Source organism: Gadus morhua, chromosome 23, assembly GCF_902167405.1.
Source record: "Gadus morhua chromosome 23, gadMor3.0, whole genome shotgun sequence".
Classification (NCBI taxonomy): Eukaryota; Metazoa; Chordata; class Actinopteri; order Gadiformes; family Gadidae; genus Gadus; species Gadus morhua.
Window position 1 is genome coordinate 5314968 of NC_044070.1, and position 15029 is coordinate 5329996.

The 15029-nt window shown below is 44.0% G+C and overlaps 2 protein-coding genes across 4 annotated transcripts; one reads left to right on the forward strand and one right to left on the reverse strand.

Annotated features, from left to right (window-relative positions):
• Positions 1-1616: 1616 nt before the first annotated feature.
• zic4 (zic family member 4) lies at positions 1617-8756 on the reverse strand. Of its 2 annotated transcripts, XM_030349481.1 has the most exons (4): positions 8572-8756; positions 5715-7024; positions 4971-5606; positions 1617-2756 (listed from the first exon to the last, which is right to left on the reverse strand). In XM_030349481.1, exons 2-4 carry the CDS (start codon positions 6136-6138, stop codon positions 2305-2307), a joined length of 1512 nt encoding a protein of 503 aa, XP_030205341.1. In that variant the 5' UTR covers positions 6139-7024; positions 8572-8756; the 3' UTR covers positions 1617-2304. The 2 variants fall into 2 exon arrangements, with proteins under 2 accessions (XP_030205341.1, XP_030205340.1); XM_030349480.1 differs by having other exon boundaries at positions 4971-7024.
• Positions 8757-10071: 1315 nt separating this feature from the next.
• Positions 10072-13365, forward strand: zic1 (zic family member 1 (odd-paired homolog, Drosophila)). Of its 2 annotated transcripts, none has more exons than XM_030349482.1 (3): positions 10072-11351; positions 11765-11928; positions 12272-13365. In XM_030349482.1, the coding sequence occupies exons 1-3, from the start codon at positions 10385-10387 to the stop codon at positions 12470-12472; spliced, it is 1332 nt and encodes a 443-aa protein (XP_030205342.1). In that variant the 5' UTR covers positions 10072-10384; the 3' UTR covers positions 12473-13365. The 2 variants fall into 2 exon arrangements, with proteins under 2 accessions (XP_030205342.1, XP_030205343.1); XM_030349483.1 differs by having other exon boundaries at positions 10073-11351; positions 12275-13365.
• The last annotated feature ends 1664 nt before the right edge of the window (positions 13366-15029 follow it).

Sequence of the window (15029 nt, forward strand, 5' to 3'; positions counted from 1 at the left end):
ACACACACACACACACACACACACACACACACCTGTTAATGATAACCTAGCAAGAATCTTTTTTAAGGCTATAGGGGCAAAATATAATTAATTAATTCCTCTCTGTCACTCATTCTGTTCTATTCTATGCTATTTTATCTATCTTTCTGTTGTCGTTTTCTATCAGTCTATTTATCTATCCATCTATTTATTTATGTATTAATCCATCTATATCCTCTTTGCTGCGTTTACAAAATAGCCCTTTTGGCGTTTCTTATCAGTCCTAATGCTGAATACAAATGCTTTTACGCGATTCAGTTAGCGCTTGTCCATTTTGACGTCTGGAACTAAAAGCTTTAGACGGCGCAATAGAGAGGACTTGAACAAATCGGTGACAAAGGCTTTCCGTGTCATCAACGTTGTTTAGACGACGTGGAAGAATTCCTCTGATACTAACTCCTCTACTTCAAAGGCTTCTTGTTTCAATTGAGACCGAACTATCTTTTTTTCTCTCCGTGCACAAGAGCTGGTGCCAAAGAGGCATCATCTATTTGGTTGGTTTTGTAGTGTGCATTCACTTCTTTGACAAGGGTACTTCGACAGAGTAAACTAACCGGAGGACGAACTCTAAACGTATCAGATGGTTGTATGGCGTGTCCACCCACTTCTCCCTCGCACGCGCGCGCCTTGTGCAGGGCCTGTGCAGAGCGTTTCTGCAGCCAAACATCCTACCAGCAAATAACACAAAGCTCTGCGTGGACGATCAACCATCATCCGCAGTTTTTGAGCATTAAGATAGCTTTTCAAATAATGTTTATTGATGTTCATCTTTTTTTTTGATACACATTAAATACATAAAAAGTCATTGTTTACATTTGAATGTTTTTTTTTTTTTTTTGTATTTTGCCACAGAGTCCAAAAAGTTATTTATATTGAAATGATCTATAATGCAACCCTGACCTAATGCAAGTCCATTATGGCACGAGACAACTGCGTTTTCTTTCGGCATCTCCTTTGATCGTCTTAAAGTAGCCTAGTCCTTTGGCAAAATAATATATTTTATTCTGTATAGCGAGCCTTCAATATAAAAGGACATAGATTACCCTTTCCTACCCCATGGGAAGCAAATATTGCATTCTTTAGAGCCGTCTTTGGGTCCACGGAGTCGGCCCCATATCATTTGAGTTTGACTTGGCTATTGCTTTAGAAATCTTAATTCACCATGAGGATTCACCGTCGTGGAAAAAAATGCTTCTTTGTACAAAATTCCCTTTGAAGTCTGGATCAGAATATTATGGCCCTCCATCATACTCCCCGCGTCTGCGAACCACAGTAGTAAATAAGACCTTACAGCGAGCTGCAGGGCTGTGCCATTGGTGCTAAACTTGTGAAAATAGGCCTGAAACAAATTTGATCCTTTATTTATTTTTCTAAATTACGAACATGGATGAACAGCATTAAAGTGTAACCATGTTATTGCATTTTACTGTTGATCACGAATGGGTCTTTACAATATTTAGGCTACTAATTATAAATATAAAAAATCCTCATTTTTATAGGCTTAGAGTCATCTGGCATTAATGTTTAAACGCGTCACTTTATAAATTGGCCAAGACCTCCACAGTCGCTAGTTGAGCAAGAGTATACATTTTAGATTTATTCAAAGATTTATTCAAAATACTCACAACTTACAAGGCAGTTCGGTAGGCCTACACATATTTCCGAGGGCCACTCGAGTTCACATTTTAGAATCAAACAATTGACAACAATTATACAAAAACACAAAATGGCCACCTTCATAAAACATTTACAATTTCACGATTGTATATCAAATACTGCAGGCTTGTGAAATATTTTAAAATGAACCCTCCGCACAAATGAAAATAAAAATGTTGAAAAAACATTGTACAAATAACTGTAGTAAATAATTAGAAACTCTTTTACGACAGTTTTTTTTTCTAACTGTCCAACGTTAATACATCAAAATTTACAAATGTACATATGGCCTATTGTTGGAGCACTTTGGTACGATGAATACAAAAAAATTCATTTCAAATTGAAAAATAAATTAAAGATATTGGAGTCAAAACTCATTTACAAAATAATTGTATAGCATCATGCTTAACCTACAATAAAGCTGCAGGCTCACTAGAATACCAATTTTACGAGCCTCAATTCTCCACATGTGAACCAGTAGGCCTTCAAGGGCATATAGGCACTGAGCCAAACCATTTGAAATAGTTCAGCTTTTTGAAATACGTTTTATCGTTTTTATTTTTTTGTCGTGGTGCAGCACCGGGACGAGGCTCGAGCCCAACGACCCGCTCAGAACGCGTCCCTGGCGCCTCTGTCGTCGGGGTTATTTCTGTAGCGGGACTCATCCTCAGGGTCAGGTGTGGAGGAACCACTGGGTGGTGTGTGCGCGCCGCTGGCACCCGAACTATGACAAACATACCACTCGCTTAAATTGGCGGGTTGGGACGACGCCACCGCTTCTGTGAGGGCCGAGGCCCCCCCTGGCTCGCGGCCCAAGTCTGACGAGGGGGACACGAGCGACGGCGTGGAGGACTCGTAGCCCGAGCTGGGCGGCGGGGACTTGCAGTGCACCTTCATGTGTTTCCTCAGCGAGCTTGGGTGCGTGTACGACTTATCACAACCTCGCACTTTGCAGTTGTAGGGCTTATCGCTAGTGTGCACGTGGGAGTGCTTCTTCCGGTCACTGCTGTTGGCGAACCGTCGGTCACATCCGTCAAATTCACACTTGAAGGGTTTCTCACCTGTGAACGGAAGGACAGAGGAACACCTTAGACGTTTGGAAAATATAATGGCAATAGGATATCGTGAGGACCGTTTGCCTATCTGATGGCCGTTTCCCATCAAATAAACCACATGTCCAAAGAAACAGTAACATCCCAAAACACTCCCTAGGGACATGGACCACTGGAATTAAAGCGCGCTAAATTCTTTAGCTTTCTGTGCCATTAGGCCTACATATATTTACAAATATCAATCCACGACATTTATTTTCGAAGGTGTATAAAATGGGCCAGTCATAGGCTACAAAAGCCGTAATTGTGCGCCTTAATGACAACAATTCCCATCCTATGACAAGGCACAAAAAAGAGAAAAGGAGAATCTGACTAAATTACACGGAAATCCTCCATGTTCTCCTCCTGCGATCAGCCCGCCGCTTGTACGAATGTGTAATTGCTGCTGTCTAATTACACTTGTGGGTTGAATATCAATTTGACCTTCAGCTGTTGGGCTGAGAGAGCCAATCAGGGATATTAGTGTACTACAAGTCAGCGTGGAGGAACAGACCCCAGGGGAAGCGCCAGCCATCACGACAGTCTCGGCTCGGTTTTAAACATGATACCAGAGACCAGGCCCCTTGGGAATCAACACGCAGAAATAATTTAGCAGATTTGTACTTAGGTAATGTGAGCAAATTATATGAATAATACATAGGTTACAGAAACGGGGCAAGAGATGGTGTGTGTGTGTGTGTGTGTGTGTGCGTGTGTGTGTGTGTGTGTGTGTGTGTGTGTGTGTGTGTGTGTGTGTGTGTGTGTGTGTGTGTGTGTGTGTGTGTGTGTGTGGGGGGGGGGTTGGTGTGTGTGTGTGTGTGTGTGTGTGTGTGTGTGTGTGTGTGTGTGTGTGTGTGTGTGTGTGTGTGTGTGTGTGTGTGTGCGTGTGCGTGTGTTTGTGGGGGGGGGATTCATTTAAGTCTGACTCGACATTTTGAGGCCTTGATTTCCCCCCCCTTTTTCCCACACGTCAACGGGTCACACAGCAGAAGACCAGCAGCCATATTGTTTTGGACTCGCATAGTGCCTTCATCTCCCTGCAGGTTCTACTGCTGCTCTATCCAAGGGTCTGTAAGGGCACCGACCAGCAAGTCAGGCAACAGACACCCACAACCTGCTGGCTGACACCATTCTGCGCGTGGACTTGTTGCTTCGGCAGCATAGCCTATAGTGGACAACCTTAAAAGTAAGGTTGCCTTAAAAGTAACGCACGATGCAAATCACATACAATCCGACGAGCTATAAGTGTATGTTATAATAGTGACATGGATTGTTTCTCCAAAAAAACAACACGAAAAAGTAGGCTATTATTAACGTTAATATTAATAATAATATTAATATTAATATGGCATTGTTGTTGTTTTTGCTGCTGCTGATTTCATTGCTGCTGGTCATATTGTTTACAATTGTTGTAAATATAAATAGCTCCAATGATCACAAATGTATCAAGCTATGAGCAATACACTATACACAAAAGTACAAATAAAAGTGTGTAACCAACGTAATATCAAGGGATGATTTTCATTTTAAAGTTAAGGCTGTTTCACTGGGCCTCTGTCAGCAAATCTGGTGTAAATAAAGGTTAAATGATTGACCAACGCTGAAATTATGCATCACTTAGCTCCCTTAATGCAACGGTGTTCAATAATACACACACACACACACACACACACACGCACACACACACGCACACGCACACGCACACGCACACGCACACACGCACACGCACACGCGCGCGCGCACACACACACACACACACACACACACACACCATACACAAACGCACGCACACACACACACACACACACACACACACACACACACACACACACACACACACACACACACACACACACACACACACACACACACACACACACACACACGCTTACACGTTGTAAATTAACTGCTGAGTCTATCCAGCAACATGTAGCCTACAAATGTATAAATAGTCCTGTGCAATATATATGCCGATTGTAACGCAAATTGCTTAATATTATACAGTATTTACAATGTTACTGCTCAATGACCACTCGTTTTCTTGACACACATTGTGTTGTGCCTCTTCTAATTAGATTAAGCGAACATTCAACAAACCTTTCATTCAAACAAATGAATCACTTATTTTAAAGCATAGGGGGAAAAACTCAGCAATGCATACTTTAGTTTAATATTTTTACTGACCTGTATGTGTCCTTTTATGAATCTTTAGATTCTCTGATCTCGCGAACACTTTCCCACAGCCAGGAAACGGGCACGGGAACGGCTTCTCCCCGGTGTGCACGCGAATGTGATTTACAAGTTTATACTTGGCTTTAAATGGTTTCCCTTCTCTGGGACACTCTTCCCAAAAACAGATATGGTTGGCATGCTCGGGTCCTCCAACGTGCTCAACAGTCACGTGTGTCACCAGTTCGTGCATAGTGCTGTAAGTTTTCGAGCAAAGTTTCTTCGGCGAATGTTCCGGCTCAAGCCACTTGCAGATCAGCTCTTGCTTTATCGGCTGCCTCATGTACCGGAAAAACGCACCCGCTCCGTGGTGGTGGTGGTGGTGGTGCGCGCCGAGGTTCATGTTCAGATTCAGTCCACCATAGCCATGCAACGAGGACGCAGAGAACGGATCAGCCCTGGAGCTCGCCACTTGGCTCAGGTGGTCGGATCGCACGTACATTTCTCCAGGTATTCCCAAGCGTATTTGTCCGTTCAGGGCTTGGACCCCCGGTGATGCGCTCGGCGGTGGCTGGTCATGGTGGAGTCCGGAGAAAAGGCTGTGGTTCGCGGCGTCGGGGTGATGGTGACCATAGTGTCCCGGATAGCTACCTGTTGTTGGGACAAACATTCCGTGGTGAGAAGTTGAACCGGCAGACTGGTCGGTCAGCACGGGCATCGCTTGAGCTGCCAGGTCTCTTCGGATGAGGAAGTCCCTACCTGCCGATAACGCCTGGGCCGTGTGAGACATAGAATAGGGGACCGTTGTCGCGTGCACCGGGCCAAAAGCTCCCGTTTGACTGGAGACCACTTCACTGTGGCCTGCCATATGATGATTGTGGTGGTGATGGTGGTGGGGATAATGATGGGCTGGGCTGATTTTGAGGGCCGCGGAGTGCCCCATGTGTTCTGGCCCGAATGGGCTCGGCCCCAGGCGGGGTTCCGCAGTAATCTCCCCAGGGTGCGCGTGAGCCATTGAGTGTGGATGGCTGCTAAACCCCGGGAAGCCTGTCACGCTCTGAGGGGTATGGTGGTGATGATGGTGGTGGTGGTGAGCCCCTGCCAAGTCAACTAATCTCAGAGCCGTGTTCCGTTTGGAAAACGTAGGGTCCATCACAGGGCTTCCCAAAGCATCCACGCTCATTATTCCTAATTTTAGAATAACGTGACAGCAGGCCAAATAATAATGATGATGACAAATATATTTTAATCGTAATGAAAAATATAAGAAAAAAAACTTTCTGAAGTTAAGATTCTATCTGGAAACTACATGGAATCCCATTCGGTTGAGAAGCAGCAGCAGGACGCTTTGATACTGAATAGAGATTCATGGTAGGCGCAGCAGCCCGCGGAGCCGAACAATCACCCTGCGCTCTAATTGGTCAGAGCCCGGTGATAGACGTCACTTGTGACAGTTTCCAACGCGAAGAAAAATGCTTTAGTGACAGCGAGAAGCCAGGGCGCATGCGCAGTTGCCTGAGGCAACACTCGGAAGAAGAAAAAAATTGTTGTTATGCAAAGGTTATTGTACATTAAACTCTTCAAAAGTTGATCCAGATCCGCAGTCGTCCCTCTCTCTCTTTCACTCGAACAAAAGCCGCACAGCGCTAGTATTTTTCACCGTGCAATGAAAACAAACACTTGCAGGAGTAGGCTGTGCACGGCTGTCCCTATAATACCCGTACGGATTAGATATATTCTACTGATATCTTCATTTCGCCCCTGTAATACGCATGCGGGGAGGACCTCAAGCATATTACCAATGTCCTTTTTTTGCCTTCAGAAACACGCAGCGTCGTGGATACATACCAGCAACTGCACTTAGTTATTAGTTGTACATTTAGTCAAATAAAAAGATTGAACAATATTTCCCTTTTGAAGCATGGCCATATTTAAGCGTCCAAAATCCTCGTCCGATAGGAATGGTGTGTCGCGTCTGCCGTGGTCGGATTGGTTAGTCGACGCTGCTTCCACGTCCCGAACTGAGACCCGCAGGGGACGGGACTTGCTGTTATGATCCGGGGGGGATTCTGCTCCAGAGATCAAGACACGGGTGCAGATCGAGGTCATGGGAGGTGGTGCCTCGAGCACGTAAAAGCGCAACGATTTAAGATAAAATACCTCCGGTAACGCTGACGCCTGTTATATAACGTTATAGCCTTCAACGGTATAGGCATGAGCTTAAAGCGTAGCAACTAAAATGTGTGGATTTAAAACAACCCTTTCGTCCCCATGTTTCATAATGGTTTCAGAAAAGTTTTTCGAGTACAATTATCGTCCCTGACATGATACATCAAAGAATATGGCAGAAAATAAATCGATATCGTTATCAGTTGATAGGAAACTTAAAAATGAGGTTTGTGCTAAATTCATAGGCTACAAAGAGTATAGCTAAACTCAACTCCATATAAGGATAAAATCATTTTATAATCGTGTCACCCTGCAACCTCATGCCATAATAAATAATCAACCCTCCCAGGTCGACAAAAAATATGTGAATATAATTTTTTGTTCTTATAAATTAATATTATGCAAATAGTGCCACCATGCAGAGATGGGCTACGATGCGCATACCTACTTATTAATGTAAGTAGGCCTACCTTCTTTGTTCCGAGCCTTCGTCACTGCAGCGAGATACAAATGAAGACGATGTGTGAACTGACCCACAACAAGGTCAAATACTTATTAGATTGATTTCAAATATCACAGTGAAGTCTTTTTTAAGGACTGTAGCCCTATAGCCTTGGTTTTATATAAGTCTGATTGATACTTCATAGCTTGCCGGATGTGTTTTTATAACAAAGTTATTCACAAAATAATGCTTTCTTAGGCTGCCTAGATGTAAGCCAAATCTTATCTCTGCGTTAAAAGAATTGTGCATTGTGGCGGTAGGCCTATGATAGGCTGATGAGTATTCACATTCTATGTATTGTAAAAACAAATGAAGGCGACGCCTATGCATTAAGTTCCCTGCGGTTCAATGGGGCTAAAATATTTATATTTTTTATTTTGATCTTCGGAATTGAGTCGTCAAAAAACTTTGACGACAGCGTCAAGTCCCGCACGTTTGATATTGAGTCAATATTGTGAAACATAACGGATCCCGAGGATGTTTGTTTAATGGCCTGTACTTATGGGTCGCAGCTGCACTCTTCATTGGAATCCGGGGAACACACAGCGAAATGCAAGACTTTGAAATGCTATTTCTGTTCGAGGTGGTGCGAGTACTTTGGAAGCAAGAAGTCGAGGGATGGGAGTAGAATTTCAAACAAGATCGGAGGTATAGAGGGAATTTCACTTTACAACTGCACAAGGAGGTCCACGAGATGCAGCCTGGCGGCGTATAGTCTACAGTCTAATCTATGAATAATAAATTGATTCTAAATGGATGTTATGCTATGGACTTATGCAACAACAACAAAAAAACAGCTTATAACAGACTAGATACGATATGTGTTGGAATCTGACTAGAACAACAGTCAGCCAACTTTGAAAATGCTACAATAGTTTAACATGCAAACAAGCCATCAAAACACTGACCGCAATGCATGCCGTTCTTACCGTTTTCTAGGCCTACCTGTTGAAATTCTGCGGTCCAAATTTGTGTGTTTTGTATGGCACACAACACAAGGAGGAGGACAGAGGTGTCTGAAAGCTGCCAGGCCTGTGTATTAGTATACTGGGGGATGCGAACCCCACTCCCTCTCTTGGCCTCCTCCAAGTGAGTCTGTGAGTGTTCCGTCGGAACCAGTAGCAGGTCAGATATTAGAGGGTTTGTGTGACACGTCGGTGCCTTTGGCTTTGAACTCCAGCAGCCGGAGGGTCCTGCGGAGAGTGCCGAAAATCCCACTTGATAACTTCGACAACCCACGAGGTTTTACACACTATGGTGCTGCACTCGCGCGCATACTATCATGAGTAATTCGTATAATAAAAGTCTACATTGGTATCGTTTGGAGCAAAAAAGTGGCTGCAACCCAAATCTTTAAGCGAGTCCAATACAAGTCGCCTATTCTGATGGGAAAATCCAGAAATATATTTTTTTTTCTTGATTTCAGATGAGACCTGATTTTTTTTCTTCTACCTTTTATTTATATTTATAATAATTCCAAGAATTCTCCCATTTCACATGTTGGTCACCTCATTTCATATAGATTGCATGACAAACAGACCAGCCAGACAGACGTAAGGGAATTAATGGATATAGATGCATGAATGTAGGTGACAGGCTATAGTTGTAAATACATGCACACGCACGCATGCACGCACGCATGCACGCACGCACGCACCTTCATGTAAACACCGACGCGCACGCACACACACACACACACACACACACACACACACACACACACACACACACACACACACACACACGCACGCAGTCACACACACACACACACACACACACACACACACACACACACACACACACACACACACACACACACACACACACATATACACGCACAATCATACACGCACATACGAACACACAGACACACAAACACACACGCACACACAAACACATAAGCACACACACAATCACAAACACACACGCACGCACGCACACACACACACACACACACACACACACACACACACACACACACACACACACACACACACACACACACACATATGCATGGATACATTACGACCTTTTAATGTAGGTGTGTCCAGCGTGTTTATAGTGGAACTGTTCCCATGCTGTACAAAATGTAGTTCAGCAGAGCTTATAATGTCACTGGGTCAAAAACACACTCTTTATACTATTGGATACAGACAGATAAATACCGCTGCAAACGTGATTCGATTTTTTACATGGTCCATTGTTATTTCTAAACTCTGTTGTGCTGTTATTCAGGCTTTTAACCAAATCCACAGTCAGCAATCTCACAATACCTGGGATTGATGATGCACGCGGACCAATAGAAGAGTAGGCCCAGCACCGTGGATTGTTATTTGGTGTGCGGATGTTACTGGGGGGAAGCGGTTTGGGCCAATCCGCGGCTGACTGTCTGGTCACGTGATGCCCCCCTCCTCTCCCATTCATCAGGGGTGGACTATGTTGTCTTTTCAATTCATTTATCTGCAGGAATGATTGCGACTATCAGTCTAGAGCTCACCGCCTGACTGAGGAGGTGAAAGTTTCGCCACAGGAAGATAAACCGCAAAATACAACATAGTATACACGATTTGCTTATACATCGGATGCGTGGTGGGGAATTCCTCTCGTCTTGAAAGTAAACAGTAGATTCGCGAATTGGAGTTTGCTCGGTCGATTGAGGTTCAAGCTTTTTTTTTCCTAGGCGAGAGATAGGGGAAAGAATATCTGTGCGTGATTTTTGATTTCTGCTCTCAGTCGTCTCAGCAAGTCCAGACTGAAGATGCTCCTGGACGCGGGACCTCAGTATCCGACCATAGGAGTCACTACCTTCGGCTCCACGCGGCATCACTCATCAGCCGAAGTCACAGAAAGAGAAGTCGCGTTGGGGATAAACCCGTTCGCAGACGGAATGGGCGCCTTCAAAATAAACCACAGTTCTCACGACATTGGCTCCGGACAAACTGCGTTTTCCTCCCAGGCGCCCGGCTACGCAGCGGCTGCCCTCGGACACCACCATCACCCCACCCATGTTAGCTCTTACTCCACCGCCGCCTTCAACTCTACACGGGACTTTCTTTTCAGAAACCGGGGCTTCGGAGACGCCACCAGCGCGCAGCACAGTTTGTTCGCCTCCGCCGCGGGAAGTTTTGCAGGGCCACATGGACACTCCGATGCCACGGGACACCTGCTCTTCCCCGGGCTGCACGAGCAAGCGGCGAGCCACGCGTCTTCCAATGTGGTCAACAGCCAGATGCGACTGGGCTTTTCCGGAGACATGTACGGCCGGGCCGACCAGTACGGCCACGTTACGAGCCCGAGGTCCGACCACTACGCGTCGACCCAGTTGCACGGTTATGGCCCTATGAACATGAATATGGCCGCGCACCACGGAGCCGGGGCCTTCTTTCGGTACATGAGGCAGCCGATCAAGCAAGAGCTGATCTGCAAGTGGATCGAGCCGGAGCAACTGTCAAACCCCAAAAAGTCGTGCAACAAAACTTTCAGCACGATGCACGAGCTGGTGACCCATCTCACGGTGGAGCACGTGGGGGGACCAGAACAGTCGAACCACATCTGTTTCTGGGAAGAGTGTTCCCGAGAAGGGAAACCGTTCAAAGCAAAATACAAACTGGTGAATCATATCAGAGTGCACACCGGAGAAAAGCCCTTCCCGTGTCCCTTCCCCGGCTGTGGCAAAGTGTTTGCCCGATCGGAAAATCTAAAAATTCACAAAAGGACACACACTGGTAAGATAGTCTTTTTTTTTTTTTTTCCACGTACAATTAATTTGTTCATATATTCAGCTGAAATGTTTTGGTGGAGACAAAGCATCGTAAAACTGTTAACCCTATTTATTAAAAATAGATATGTATTTGCATATATTTCATGGTGTGTTTACGTTGATGCGAATTGGCATATTGTTACTGGATTAAGATGTATGATTAATGTATGATGTACAATTTAATTAGCATTAGCTAAATTAATGTTAACAATTTTACTATATTAAAATTACCATTTGAAAGAGGAAACATATGGCCTATTATCTAAATATGTTAACCAAAACAACACATTGTAGGATCCACATTCCGAATGGCCAGGTCCAAATGTATTCTGTGTTTGCAATAATCAATTTCTAAAACTGTTCTTTTGTTTTTCTTAGGTGAGAAGCCTTTTAAATGTGAATTCGAGGGCTGTGACAGGCGATTTGCAAACAGCAGTGACCGCAAGAAACACATGCACGTCCACACGTCGGACAAGCCCTATCTCTGCAAAATGTGTGACAAGTCCTACACACACCCCAGCTCCCTGCGGAAACACATGAAGGTAAAAATATTAAGGCTTTTTGGGTTTCAGTTGAAAGCCTATGCAATTTGTAACGAACGACCAACGTGCATTTAGGGAATGTTTTTTTAAAATACATTATTAATGGGGGCATTTTCGCGATTAAATGAGCATATTCGATACGATGGAGGCATTGGTCCATTCCCATTTTATTTTACACCAATACGCCTCATACCAGTACGATTTTATCATTTCAGTTTTGTCACAACAAATAAGAAAATACCCAAGACAGTTGAATGCTCATGAATAGTTTTTTAATCACGTTTAAATAAAGGGCCCATATTCAATTAAGATTAACGTGTTATTTGTATTTTTCATATTGCGGAAGGTCCATGAATCCACCAACCAAGGATCCCAGCCTTCGCCAGCAGCAAGTTCAGGGTACGAGTCGTCCACGCCGCCCACAATAGTGTCGCCGTCCACAGAGAACCAGAGCAGCAGTTCCATATCGCCGGCGTCGTCGGCGGTCCACCACACGACCAGCCACAGTGCGCTGTCGTCCAATTTCAATGAATGGTACGTGTAAATATTTTTGACAAAAAAAAGACTGCAGAATTAAAAAAAAAAACTGCTTGGAATCAAAGACTAAATCTCAGCCAGTAGGCCTAACGCATGGACTGAACGGAAAAAAAAAAACTTTGGGAGGAGAGTGATCGATTGACGGCTGCCCAGCCAGAGGACAATGCATGGACGGGGGGGCGGGGGGTTGGGGGGGGGAGCAAGGGCAGCAAGCGAGTTTTAACCTTTTCCTCGATATTTCTTCTCTTTATTTTTATTGAAAGACTGCAGAAAAGAAATCTCGAAAGCATGCTATCTGCGGGTAGTGGCTGTCTTTTTGTACATAAAAAAAATTCACCAACTTGAAAAAATGTAATATTTTATTTTGTAAATAGTTATATCACAGTTAAAGGGAATTTGTGAAAATGTGGTCCCTAGATATATGGAAAATGAGATGGTTTTAAAAATATTTCGATGAATAGACTTGATTGAACAGAATGTTATAGTTGTGTACCAAATGTGAATTATTCAGTATTACTACAGTCTGAACGTCGACCTAACCGACTCTTAGTATTAATGTGCTTTTGTATTCAGTGCAACATTTCGTCCAAGGTCCAGTTTGAGTAGCACAGTATCATGTTGTTATTTAATGTCATGTCGATAAATCGTGTAGTGAAAGCCTGAAATTCCGTGTCAATCTGTTTATGTACGTGATAAATATAAAAATCTGTCAATTACCTTGCCTGCAAGGAAGTATTACATGTAAGTAGCTCAATTTTCCATATATATCCGCATGTAAAGGACCGGTAACATGTTAGAAATGATCGGTATTTATGGAGAAATGCGCTCGTATGTAAAATTTAGTTTACAAAAATGTTTGGTTACATTTCGTACTATATTAAAGGATTTAAACTACATTAATCTAATGACTTCACTAATTTCTTTTATTTCAATGTTGATCACAAAATGAGCACTGTGTAATTCCCATGCATTTGTCGGTTTAAAAATACATATTAGAAATTCCATTTAAACCTAAGGCTTGCCCTCATGGTAATTATTATTTTAATTGAATTTAAAAGAACATCCTAATATGGTTTAGCCTATATTCGGTCGAATTTGATTATCCTCCTCAAAGATAGAATTCAGTGTCTCTCACTCACCGACTCTCTCTTTACCCCGTCTTTGTGTGTGCGCGCAAACGTGCACACGCGTGTGCACGTGTATGGCATCTGTAAATAGGTAGACTAATTTAGAAAAACAGGGCCTTATATAAACTCAGTATATTGAGTTATAGAAAAGCACGTGCTCTAAACAAAGCGACCGCGCGCACGGCCACAATAGCAACTTGTCTGACAGTTAATGATAAGTAATTGTATCTGGTTTCGCATCTTCTGTTTGTTCAAAATTAACATCCACGCATTTGCCCCCGAGAAACGAGCAAATTAAAACAATTAATCACGGAGGTTGTTCCTCGGTGTAAAAGTGAGATAGTTTGTGTTACTTAATTATTCCAAAATCTAATTTTCAAATCTAATTTATTTTTTAGCTGTGTCGGATTTCATAGGTTTAGGCGCCGGGCCGAAGAGTCAGGGTTTCTCATTGTTCGTTGCAGCTTGCTTTCCCGCCCCATTAGGCAGACATCACATCAGCAGACGCTCGTGAGGGCGAGCGTGGTTAACACTGTCAGGGTGCAGAGGCGACCCGGCGCATGGGCTCTGGGACCCGGTTCACAACATCACCACGGAAACAACCTCAAACAAACAAACAGCCGAAATATTAACCCGCAGAGACGCGCGCGCGCACGCACACACACACACACACACACACACACACACACACACACACACACACACACACAAATGCGCGCGCGCGCGCGCGCACACACACACACACACACACACACACACACACACACACCACACACACACACACACACACCACACACACACACACACACACACACACACGCACACGCACACTATAGGATATACGACCAGGGGGCTCTTGTTTATGTGTGCGTGTGTACGTGCGTGTGTGTGTGTGCGTGTGTGTGCGCTCGCTTAAAACACTTTGAGGGAAACTCGTGCGCGCCGGAGCGTTCGTGTGCGCGCAGGTGTTTGTGAGCGTGTCTCCCGAATGCATCGGCAATAATTCATAACTTCAACGATCTAAGGTGATTTGTTGAAAGGCATTGAAATGTGTTCATATTTCGCTTTCATGGACTATTAATTTCTGATATAAATGAACGGTAACAATAAAATGACTTTTTCGACTCTATTTAACACTATCTGTCTGGGTCCTGTGATGCTGATGCGTCGTCAGCCATGCAGTCAACTGATCTGGCAAGTAGGCCTACCCTACTTTCAGAAGGCCTACCCTATACTTTCGAGGCATCTCCTTCTTTCAGAAGGCCTACCTACTTTCAGCAGACAATACATCCCCTACCTTTAGAAGGCCTACTTTCAGATAGCATCCCCTACCTTCAGAAGGCATTCCTTAAATGATATCAACAGCAACATTTACACAGCCATAGGCTGCTACAATAAAACAATCAAAGAGTATGGGGGCTTATAGTCCAGGTGTAG

Coding starts and splice junctions, on each gene's coding strand:
- zic1 (XM_030349482.1), top strand. CDS start 10,385: ATGCTCCTGGACGCGGGACCTCAGTATCCGACCATAGGAGTCACTACC. Junction 11,352..11,764: donor TCACAAAAGGACACACACTG/GTAAGATAGTCT, acceptor TGTTTTTCTTAG/GTGAGAAGCCTTTTAAATGT. Junction 11,929..12,271: donor CCCTGCGGAAACACATGAAG/GTAAAAATATTA, acceptor TTCATATTGCGG/AAGGTCCATGAATCCACCAA.
- zic4 (XM_030349480.1), bottom strand. CDS start 6,138: ATGAGCGTGGATGCTTTGGGAAGCCCTGTGATGGACCCTACGTTTTCC. Junction 2,757..4,970: donor TCATAAAAGGACACATACAG/GTCAGTAAAAAT, acceptor TTCCGTTCACAG/GTGAGAAACCCTTCAAGTGT.